We start from the raw sequence: 12,181 nt of genomic DNA, 5'->3' as shown, positions 1-12,181 counted from the left end.
GAAGAAAAGAAATATTATATGTTGAATTTATATAAAAAATAACCAATATTTTATTTAGTTTGCGTAACATCTGTGTATTTTGTTCCTAAGTTGACAGGTCATCCATAAAATTTATAAAAATATCAATTTTACCCTTTTATTCTCTACTTTCTTCATGAAACACGGAAATATAAACCAAAATATGAAAAATATTTTCCTTTTGGACCAAAACCAAAAAAGTCGAATGCGTTTACTCCACCGGCGACGACACATCCATCATATAAGTTTTGATTTTTGAAAGTCCAAACACTCCAATGACTAATTTTAAGGTTTCTTTAACATGTTCCTGTTCGTGAGTTTATATGATTCATATGCAATGTTGATGTGTGAAAAAATGTGTTGATATGCTCAAGTTATGTGTTGATGTGCGCATAGAGTAATTTTTGTAATATGTTCAATGTCCACATAAATGTAATTGTGTATATTTATTTTCACATTTTGGTTTTTTCCAGGTTTTGTTTTCATAAAATTGTTCATGTTTGTAATCTATCCTTATAGTAATATGTCATATGTTTGTAATTTGTTCACATAAATATGATTTTATGTGTTATTTATTTTCAGTTTTTTTTTCAAGTTTTGTTTGATTAAGATGGTTCATGTCTGTAATATGTCCACATAATCTGTAAAAAACTTTGAAAGTGATAGTTTTGAAGCATTATGTTATGTTTTATGTGAACGTCTATCTATGTTATGCTTTGAAGGACATCCCACTCGTCATCTTCATTTCCCCAATTGCTCATATATCATTATCCAATAATTAATGTCATTCAATTATTTCCTTATTATAGCTAATTTGTAAATTTGGGTCCTTGTTAGAACATTTGAGGTAATGTTCCAAGTATTTGGTTATCTTTGGTCACCAAGTATAACTGATTTTTGCAATTTTGATCCTAAAAATATTATTATATCAAGTTTATTGAGGACCAATTCTACAATGAAACTAGCCCAAAAGACCATAAAGCCAAAAAAAACCAAGTTTTGGACTAAACATCAGAAAAAATGCATACAACAGGAACCATTTTTTTAGTTTTGTTTATAACAAATCATTTATTTATAGGAAGAATTTCATATATATCCTTCTTGAAAATTGAAATATCATATTTGTCCAACCTAATTTTAAAATATCATATTTAACCTTTATAAGATTTAATAATATCAAATTTGCCCAAATCTTTAAATTTAATATTTTTAAACATTTTATAATCATTTTAAATTTTTATTTTTATTAATTGACCATTATACCCTTTTATAAATATAGTTATAAAATATTATTATATCTCTCATAAACTTCCAAAATATAATATTTACGTAAATCTAAATTTATATCGTTTTTTTTTTCTAAAATTTATCATTAAACAACAACTAATTTATAAGTTTTAGACCATCGATTGTGAATAAATATTGTTTTAAATGCTCTTTGTGCTTTTGATTTCAATATCATGTTTTTTTATTTAGTTGAGAAGATTGTATTTGATGGTTGTTGTTTTGGATCCTACAATTGGGATAATAATATAAATATAGAGAGTTTTGTATTTGCTGCCCACAACGTCACACCCTATATATGCTTCTTAGGGTTCACGGAAGCTCCTGTGATTGGCGTCCAATCAAAATTTCTTTTCAAAATTGAACTTAGTACATAAAAGCATCTTTAATGGAGAGTTTTTATTGGATTAATGTTATAAATGTATACTAACAACATAAAGTGTAGTAAAATTACGATACTATTTGAAACATATGCAATACCATTAGATACCATCTTTTTTATAAGCATTATAATATATATATATATATATATATATATATATATATATATATATATATATATATATATATATATATATATATATATATATATATATATATATATGCATTATCTTAATCAGCATGTTGCTAATCTGATGTTGCTTGGAGATAATAAATTATAATCCTATATAAAACTTACTTAATCAGTATAGGCATTACATAATGTATATTAGTAAACCATTTGATCTTGACCAATCTAAATGTATCTCTAAGCTAGATGTTAACTTCTCCAAAACCCTAAACATCGTTTGTGATGTGATTGTAATATAGAAGACAATTCCAACAATATAAGATTAGGGACAATATTGGTATTTTAACTTTTTCTATAATTATGGTCATTTTAAAATTTTAACATTTATTATAAAAAATTTAAAATATATTAAAAATAAGGATTTGGACAAATATGATACTTTGAAAGGTTATCAAGGGTAAACTAGCCGTTTACCCGCGCTAAGCGTCGGGCGGCAAAGAGTTTCTTTCAGAAGATAGTTTATCAGTGATGATTACTTTACTTTAGACGTGAGCTATTCATTGCGGTCATTTGGTAGACTATTTTGTGTCGAATAGTTCATTTCAACGGATAGTCTCTTGCTAGGTGCATAGTCATACAATACGACAGAATTTAAGTCTACATTTGGAATTTCATCTAATAGTTCATACTTGATTTTACAATATATATATATATATATATATATATATATATATATATATATAACAACAATCTGCAATCATGTAGGTTTGTACATTTATAACATTTCCAATATATAAACTACACCAATCTACAATCATGTTGCTTCATCTGTAAGCCTTGCATCAAACATCAAATACGCATCTAAGATACACATTTGAAGAAATTGTAAAATAATAAGTTGTTGATTGTACCTTGTTAATCACATAAAACTTCTTATTACACAACGTTTGATGTGTAGATTCCATCATTATCAAAAGTTTTTTCCGGTTATACTAATACCTTGGTATTGACACGTGATATTCCTCTGGACAACGCCACGTAAAGTTGGCCATGTGAGAATACCGATTATGACATATAAACACCTACATTTGGAATTGTTTATCCTTGAGCTTTTGTTGATTGTCATAGAGAAACTAAGCTGAATTGAAAATTGCTTTCTCTTTAGTTTGAATGGGAACATCTCATGATCAGTCGGACATAGAGGAATTCTTGGTAAAAACACTCTTTTTCCAGCATGTTGGCCAACAACTATCTCTGCATCAATGACATTTTGTTGGAAAGCTCGACATATCAATCTGGTGCCATTACATAACTCATTTGACGGATCGATATTTCACAAAAGTATTACTGGGCACCCAATTTTTAACCGAAGATAATGAGGGGGTACACCACTAACATTTAGCGAGTTCAAATATTCCATCAGATATAAGTTATTTTTTTCATCTTCCGCTTCATCAAAACTATAGTTAACTTTTTGCTCGCCAGAAAATCATTCGATCAACTTATTATTAATCTCATCAACACTTTTATTTTTAGTTGACATTATCGCCCTCGAAATGATAAATTTTGAATTGGCGTCGTTGGATTGAAAAGAAGGGAATATTGCATCAATCAAAGCATCCAAGAATCGTCCAATGTTTCCTCCTTTCCATCACTGACTCGTAATAAAAAAAATCAGAAAACCATGGGTCATTTACCGCTCTCATTTTAATATTTAATCGAAGCCTTTTAACTGAAGCTCATAGAGGTGACATTCGTAAGCTAGAGTCCACAATTTGTGATCAAGTGTCACGTCTCACGACCGGCAACACTTGTTGCTTCATCCCATATGAGTACTTTTGCCTCGCGAAGTAGTTGATCCTTCCCGCTTTGTTTGGTGATCTTGCACATCGAGTTATTATCAAGATTGAGGGGAATTCCAAATCGTGAATGAACTGCTCTACCTCCTGACATGTTGTTAGTTGCAAGTGCAATAAGACCACGGGCATGAATATTAGCCAACAAAGCTTTGTACAAAAATATATTTTCATTTCCACCGGGACCATCTATGAAGAACACACTCGGAATATTTTCATCCACATGCCTCATTATCTCATCATATGCAAACTTCTGGTCTGGATTGAGAGAGTCTCGCGCAAGTAAGTCTTCATTTTTCCACATTTATAGAGTATTCTTCTTGCACCTCACGATAGCCTCTTAATTGTAAATCGATGTGTGCACTGACATTTGGAATGTCGTAATCACTAAGCTTTTTACTCATAGATTCTAAGACGACTCTAATGTCGATGAGGACCATATTTTGCACTCGTTCGGCACATCCATATTGTTTCCTATAATCTTCAGAAAGAGAATCATAGTGGTTGTCCCGTAACTTGCGAACATTTCCTGGTTCACAAAAAACCAGCAACGTCGCAAATAACCTTCTAAATGCGTTGGGAAATTAAAACAAGGAAGTCTCTACAAGACATTGTGATAAATTATCATCGGTCTTTATTAAACATCTTTCAATAGCTGCTTTTCAAAATGTAGGGTGTAATACACCATTGGCTGTGTATAAATCTTCAAAGCGGGTAGGTCCAGTAAGTAATATGACATAAAAGCAGGCGTAGGTAGTATCTCTCTCATTCAGCTGGATTAGCATAAACAAGTCGACCAATCATTGATTTATGTTCCCTGGTCCTCCAACAATGGTTGCTTCGATTCCATGTAAAATGTTTGGGAAAATCCTTATACAAATATTTTCTCGCATTGGAATCTTTTTTATTCTTCTTGAAAAATACCATCAACGTCGAATTTCTTTATTTCTCCCTATCAACAATGTCTTCCATTCTGTCACCATCTTTGAACCTAACCAATTGTTGATTCGGGATATGTATTTGCAAGGCCATCACACAAGGGTGGATTTTTGAAAAAGGAAAGCTAAAAACTCGCTATCATGCCTCAGGACGGGATACATAACGTACGTCTTGAAACTTTCATATCTCATTAATAACAATATTTTATTGGTCTTTATCAACATGGGTAACTTGTTTGGCATGACCTTTTATAAACATATTTGAAGAGGTACTTCGCAAATATTATTGTACATGAGGTAATATATGTAAAGTTGGAGCATCATTTGTTACATTATGACAACCTCTGTTCCTGCTATACCCATGGTGAATCCAATATCTGATTCATGTAAAGCTAGAGCATCATTTGTCCCATCATTTGTGACTGCAACAACTTCAGACATACCCCTCAAATGTGTTACAAGCTTTAACTTGTCTGTTGGTGATGATCTAGCCACTACCTGTAATGTACGTAAGGACTGTAAGTCATTACTTGTCTTGGAGAACTAACCACCCATTCTCCTGAGTTTCAAAATAAAGGAAAAGAAAAAAAAAATAGTTACAATTTTGATCTAGCTCTCACCACGTTTTTTTGTTTGTACCTGAATTCTCAATGCTAGTTCACGTTTTTTTGCATCTAATTTAGCACAGTAATCCCAGCTGCTAAACAAATCTTCACCGCTGCTAAACAAATCTTCACCTGAATTCTCAATGCTAGTTCACGTTTTTTTGCATCTAATTTAGCACAGTAATCCCAGCTGCTAAACAAATCTTCACCGCTTCCTTAACCCCTGGCCTAAGCGGATCCTTAATACCAACAATTACAATCAACGTATACCCACAATCAGACAACTCAAAAATCGGGGATTGAGAAAAAAGTTATGCATATAAAGACTGAATAGTATCTGAAAAAAATCAAGAATAGGCTTATAATTACCTTCAAGTTCTTCAATATGCTCGACAATTTATAGAGGATAAATGACTTGGGAAAAGAAACCGATGATGTTCACAGAGGATAAATGACTTGGGAAAAGAAAGCGATGATGTTCATCTGAAGATGTAGATGGTGTTTTTGTACATTTTTGTGTGTGTGGTCGTGAGGTGTTTATGAGTTTGTAATCACAGTAAACGTGGACATACCTCGTTGTAGGCATCTCAAAATTAGGGTTTCCATTTCATTCTGATGGCGATTGCGAGAGAGAGAGAAAGAGAGGCGAGAGAGATCATTGCATCTTTGGTGGGGTAAGTCGGCAGTCGTGGAGCTTCGGTGGGAGACGTTGGTGGAGGTCACTGCATCTTTGGTGGAGATGTTGGTGGAGATCACAACATCTTTGGTGGAGACGATGAGAATTGGTTTGATGGCGGCAATGTTTATGAGATTATGGTAAGATCCTTGTAGTGTGTAGTGTAATATGTATATCCGTGTAGTGTAATACGTATAAGATTTGTTTTATGCTTAATATTATTGTACATGAGGTAATATATGTTATACCTCTTAATTTTCAAAAAATGGGCAATATCCTTAATAACATAGTAAAGATAAAGATATGATATTTCAAAATTAGGTTGGACAAATACGATATTTTGATGTTTAAGAATGGCATATACGAAATTTTCCCTTATTTATTTATTTATAAAACAACTTAAATATATTTATCTTTACTATCTTTACTATTATATAAAACATATTAAATATTTCTTGAATTTTAAGAAGAACAAAATTCAATACATCACTTACAAACATATTATGCTTATTACTTGTCATATAACTTATAAGGTATATTTTTAATTAACTAAAAAAAAATACAACGTATCCGTTTCATTGGTTCAAAAAATTAAACAATAACATTATTTCTCCCATTTTAGTGTTAACTCATATTTTCTCTCAATCCAATACCTATAAACCCTAATCTTCTGAGAGCTGCTATCATCGCACTTGACCGCCATCTCCAACAATTGTCTACACCCGCACCAATTTTTCGGCAACGAACAACACCTTTATCCATATATGAACATCTATCTACCCTAACTTACTATCTAACCCCTATACTACTTACTGACACGGACACCGTAATCACCTCAATCGCCGCTGACCCCATCTTCGTTACCAATCGGTGGCTAAATGTTGACGGCATTCACCACAACCTTGACCACCATTTGCTTTATAGTTGCCGCCGCCACTTTCTTCGCCTCCTAAATTATATATCTCCACCATCTCCAATACCTAACCGCCTCCGCCACCCTGCCATCCAAATTGTAGCTATCCATCATCACCATCACGATGACCCACCATAACTACTTTTTTTTTTTTTTTTGTCTTTTTTGTGTGCTTGAGACAAAAGGAGAAAGAGGTTCAGGAGTATGTTGATACGTATAAAGTATAAACTATAAAGGTTAATAACCAAACTATACATGTTTTGGTTCTACTTTTGACTTTTGCCATCAATTTTGAGTCTACGGATTTCTTTTGCCCGATGACTTTTCTTTACCACAGTTATAATTTAATTCTATAATTTGAGTTATGGATCTTAAGTAAAGTTTAGCACATCAAACTGACATAAAGACTTAGCATGATGATTTTATCTTTTATTAAGCTTTTTAGTATGTTTGTGTTTAATATATCTGATATATGCTTGTATATTATATAACAATTTTTTTACTCTAAAATTTTTCTAACATAAGTTTTAGAACGAAAATCAAAAATGATTTTAAGTGGAAGATGTAAGTAATTTGGAAACCTTCTTCAAAGAGGTTGAAAACGCTCATTGTGATTTGGACACAATAACTTTGAAAACACTCAATTGGAAACCACTATTGTTGATTAAGAGATCTAAATAATTGGGGTGAGTTTTTTGTTTTTTTTTTATCCCAATCATATAACAAGTGCATTTTTTCGATACAGGTTTGATATTTTTCTTTATGTTTGACGAATTGATTAAGCATCAGATTAGGGTAATTAGCAAGTAGCAACCCACATGAACCAAATAGCAACAACAACAAATAAGAGATTGAATAATTTCTTTTTTAATTAGGAATATGGTGGTAAGGTAAAGGAGTCGTTTGAAAGGCTATAAAAAGTGTTTGATTTTTGCTTTTCTAAAGCGATACACTTTCATTTATTTAATAATATAACATCCTATTTTTGTTCATTTATATTATTTTTTCATTTTTTTTTTGTCAACTGCAACATTCTGGTATTTCATTTTTTTAAGGCATTCTTCTTTAAATTTTTTGTGAGGATGGAAGGTTACAAAAGAAAATGATTAAAAATAAGGCATTAATTTGCACCACACACTCAATTATCATATGATGTAAAAAAATGAGTTTTGAAGACTAGTTAACTTTGGATCTTTTGCATTTGTAATGTGTAAGTTCTGTAGTTTATAATTCTTAATTTGTATGTTTTATTAGATCATTTTGTCAACAACCTTTTTTTCAATGAAGGTTAAATGCATTAAATGGGACAATGTGTTTGACAATAGTATTATATTACTTGCATTTAATTTGGATTAAATGCAAGAAACAACAATGCACTTTCTTACATTTGTTTGTACGGTCTGCCTTAATTTTGTCTGGTTTGTTTGGTAATTAGATTAAAAGATTTGGATGATTTTACCCTTAAAAAACTCATTTTGTTGTAGACCAAAAGCTCCAGATTCAGTTAGCCTAACTCATCAAAGTTTGTTCCCTATTTCTGTATGTAAGATGCTTGGAAGCACTGTCATGTTATTGTTGGATTAGTTGTCTTCATGTTGTTGATATTAGGTGTTTGTTTAGATGTGTCCTTGTGCAAGATTTCTCTCACGTTGGATTATTTTTGTCTTTAAACATTGTCTTTCTTTTCCAGCCACTTGCTTGATTTATTTATTATATATGGTTCCAATTTTTTTTACAGTAGCATATTGGTTGAAGAAAGCAAAATTTGACTTTCTTATTTATAATTAACTAGGTTCATTAGTTTTTTCATTAAAAAATTAAAATTGAAGCCAAAATTTTAGTTGCCAAATACCACTTAGATTATAGATAAGTGTTAACAATTAAATACCAATAAGACTGTAACTAAGTGGTTTGGTCAAATTAATAGTTTATCATATTCATACACTTATAGTATATGTTTATGGCCTTCGAACACCGTGATTTGCCATTGTCGTTGCCCCCTTAAACCACCAAGATACATGATCATCTTCACCACATTCTACCACCAAAGTCTTCTCCTATCCTTGTATTTTCTCTTCCTTCTTTTAGTTTTTCTATTTTCTATATTTTGGTGGTGAAATTAGGTTTTAGTTGTCAGTGAAGCATGTCACTAAATGAACAAAGTTCAAATACACTTGAGATCATGTGATACAGAGAAATAAGTGTAACGCCCTATTTCGAATCGTTTCTCATTGTGAGGTGGTGATCAAGGAGTGGGTATTAACACACTTAGAACCCTTAAAGAATTGATTTTGGGTTCATTTGGAGGTGGATGATGTAGTTTGGATTATTCGGGTATTCGTTTTGTGTTTTGGATCTCAGGGGTATCGGTAAAGGCGTTGGTTCGGGCCTTTTATGAATTTTGGATTTAATTTTGGTTGGTTTTCAGATTAAATAAGGTTTATATAAGTGTAGGGTTTCTCGTTACCTTTTCGTGGATATAAAGAATGTCGAAAACGGATAAGGGATGCAAAAGTTATGACTATTTGAAGTTATAAGGGTGTTAGGCCAAAATGGGAATGCATGGCGTACAAGGGAGGTACCCATGGTGTACACGGGAATTTGGACGCAAGTGCATTTAGGAACGCTTTGCGTTCCCCGAGGGAAGGCACTACGTTCATCAGGCCAGATTAAAACTATAATTTGGGGTCTTGGACCCTATTTAAAGACCTTAATCCCAGCTGCTAAACAAATCTTCACCGCTTCCTTAACCCCTGGCCTAAGCGGATCCTTAATACCAACAATTACAATCAACGTATACCCACAATCAGACAACTCAAAAATCGGGGATTGAGAAAAAAGTTATGCATATAAAGACTGAATAGTATCTGAAAAAAATCAAGAATAGGCTTATAATTACCTTCAAGTTCTTCAATATGCTCGACAATTTATAGAGGATAAATGACTTGGGAAAAGAAACCGATGATGTTCACAGAGGATAAATGACTTGGGAAAAGAAAGCGATGATGTTCATCTGAAGATGTAGATGGTGTTTTTGTACATTTTTGTGTGTGTGGTCGTGAGGTGTTTATGAGTTTGTAATCACAATAAACGTGGACATACCTCGTTGTAGGCATCTCAAAATTAGGGTTTCCATTTCATTCTGATGGCGATTGCGAGAGAGAGAGAAAGAGAGGCGAGAGAGATCATTGCATCTTTGGTGGGGTAAGTCGGCAGTCGTGGAGCTTCGGTGGGAGACATTGGTGGAGGTCACTGCATCTTTGGTGGAGATGTTGGTGGAGATCACAACATCTTTGGTGGAGACGATGAGAATTGGTTTGATGGCGGCAATGTTTATGAGATTATGGTAAGATCCTTGTAGTGTGTAGTGTAATATGTATATCCGTGTAGTGTAATACGTATAAGATTTGTTTTATGCTTAATATTATTGTACATGAGGTAATATATGTTATACCTCTTAATTTTCAAAAAATGGGCAATATCCTTAATAACATAGTAAAGATAAAGATATGATATTTCAAAATTAGGTTGGACAAATACGATATTTTGATGTTTAAGAATGGCATATACGAAATTTTCCCTTATTTATTTATTTATAAAACAACTTAAATATATTTATCTTTACTATCTTTACTATTATATAAAACATATTAAATATTTCTTGAATTTTAAGAAGAACAAAATTCAATACATCACTTACAAACATATTATGCTTATTACTTGTCATATAACTTATAAGGTATATTTTTAATTAACTAAAAAAAAATACAACGTATCCGTTTCATTGGTTCAAAAAATTAAACAATAACATTATTTCTCCCATTTTAGTGTTAACTCATATTTTCTCTCAATCCAATACCTATAAACCCTAATCTTCTGAGAGCTGCTATCATCGCACTTGACCGCCATCTCCAACAATTGTCTACACCCGCACCAATTTTTCGGCAACGAACAACACCTTTATCCATATATGAACATCTATCTACCCTAACTTACTATCTAACCCCTATACTACTTACTGACACGGACACCGTAATCACCTCAATCGCCGCTGACCCCATCTTCGTTACCAATCGGTGGCTAAATGTTGACGGCATTCACCACAACCTTGACCACCATTTGCTTTATAGTTGCCGCCGCCACTTTCTTCGCCTCCTAAATTATATATCTCCACCATCTCCAATACCTAACCGCCTCCGCCACCCTGCCATCCAAATTGTAGCTATCCATCATCACCATCACGATGACCCACCATAACTACTTTTTTTTTTTTTTTGTCTTTTTTGTGTGCTTGAGACAAAAGGAGAAAGAGGTTCAGGAGTATGTTGATACGTATAAAGTATAAACTATAAAGGTTAATAACCAAACTATACATGTTTTGGTTCTACTTTTGACTTTTGCCATCAATTTTGAGTCTACGGATTTCTTTTGCCCGATGACTTTTCTTTACCACAGTTATAATTTAATTCTATAATTTGAGTTATGGATCTTAAGTAAAGTTTAGCACATCAAACTGACATAAAGACTTAGCATGATGATTTTATCTTTTATTAAGCTTTTTAGTATGTTTGTGTTTAATATATCTGATATATGCTTGTATATTATATAACAATTTTTTTACTCTAAAATTTTTCTAACATAAGTTTTAGAACGAAAATCAAAAATGATTTTAAGTGGAAGATGTAAGTAATTTGGAAACCTTCTTCAAAGAGGTTGAAAACGCTCATTGTGATTTGGACACAATAACTTTGAAAACACTCAATTGGAAACCACTATTGTTGATTAAGAGATCTAAATAATTGGGGTGAGTTTTTTGTTTTTTTTTTATCCCAATCATATAACAAGTGCATTTTTTCGATACAGGTTTGATATTTTTCTTTATGTTTGACGAATTGATTAAGCATCAGATTAGGGTAATTAGCAAGTAGCAACCCACATGAACCAAATAGCAACAACAACAAATAAGAGATTGAATAATTTCTTTTTTAATTAGGAATATGGTGGTAAGGTAAAGGAGTCGTTTGAAAGGCTATAAAAAGTGTTTGATTTTTGCTTTTCTAAAGCGATACACTTTCATTTATTTAATAATATAACATCCTATTTTTGTTCATTTATATTATTTTTTCATTTTTTTTTTGTCAACTGCAACATTCTGGTATTTCATTTTTTTAAGGCATTCTTCTTTAAATTTTTTGTGAGGATGGAAGGTTACAAAAGAAAATGATTAAAAATAAGGCATTAATTTGCACCACACACTCAATTATCATATGATGTAAAAAAATGAGTTTTGAAGACTAGTTAACTTTGGATCTTTTGCATTTGTAATGTGTAAGTTCTGTAGTTTATAATTCTTAATTTGTATGTTTTATTAGATCATTTT

The 12,181-nt window shown here is 32.0% G+C and overlaps 1 protein-coding gene across 1 annotated transcript; it reads right to left on the bottom strand.

The window, feature by feature from the left end:
* Positions 1 to 3,601: 3,601 nt before the first annotated feature.
* LOC145046742 (uncharacterized) lies at positions 3,602 to 3,973 on the bottom strand. Its single transcript, XM_078995017.1, has one exon. It carries the CDS (start codon positions 3,971 to 3,973, stop codon positions 3,602 to 3,604), a length of 372 nt encoding a protein of 123 aa, XP_078851143.1.
* Positions 3,974 to 12,181: the final 8,208 nt, after the last annotated feature.

The sequence above is a fragment of the Lactuca saligna genome, chromosome 5, assembly GCF_052625555.1.
Source record: "Lactuca saligna cultivar CGN05327 chromosome 5, ASM5262555v1, whole genome shotgun sequence".
In the NCBI taxonomy this organism is placed as follows: Eukaryota; Viridiplantae; Streptophyta; class Magnoliopsida; order Asterales; family Asteraceae; genus Lactuca; species Lactuca saligna.
Note: the sequence above shows the minus strand (reverse complement) of the source record. Positions and strands in the feature narration are given on the sequence as shown.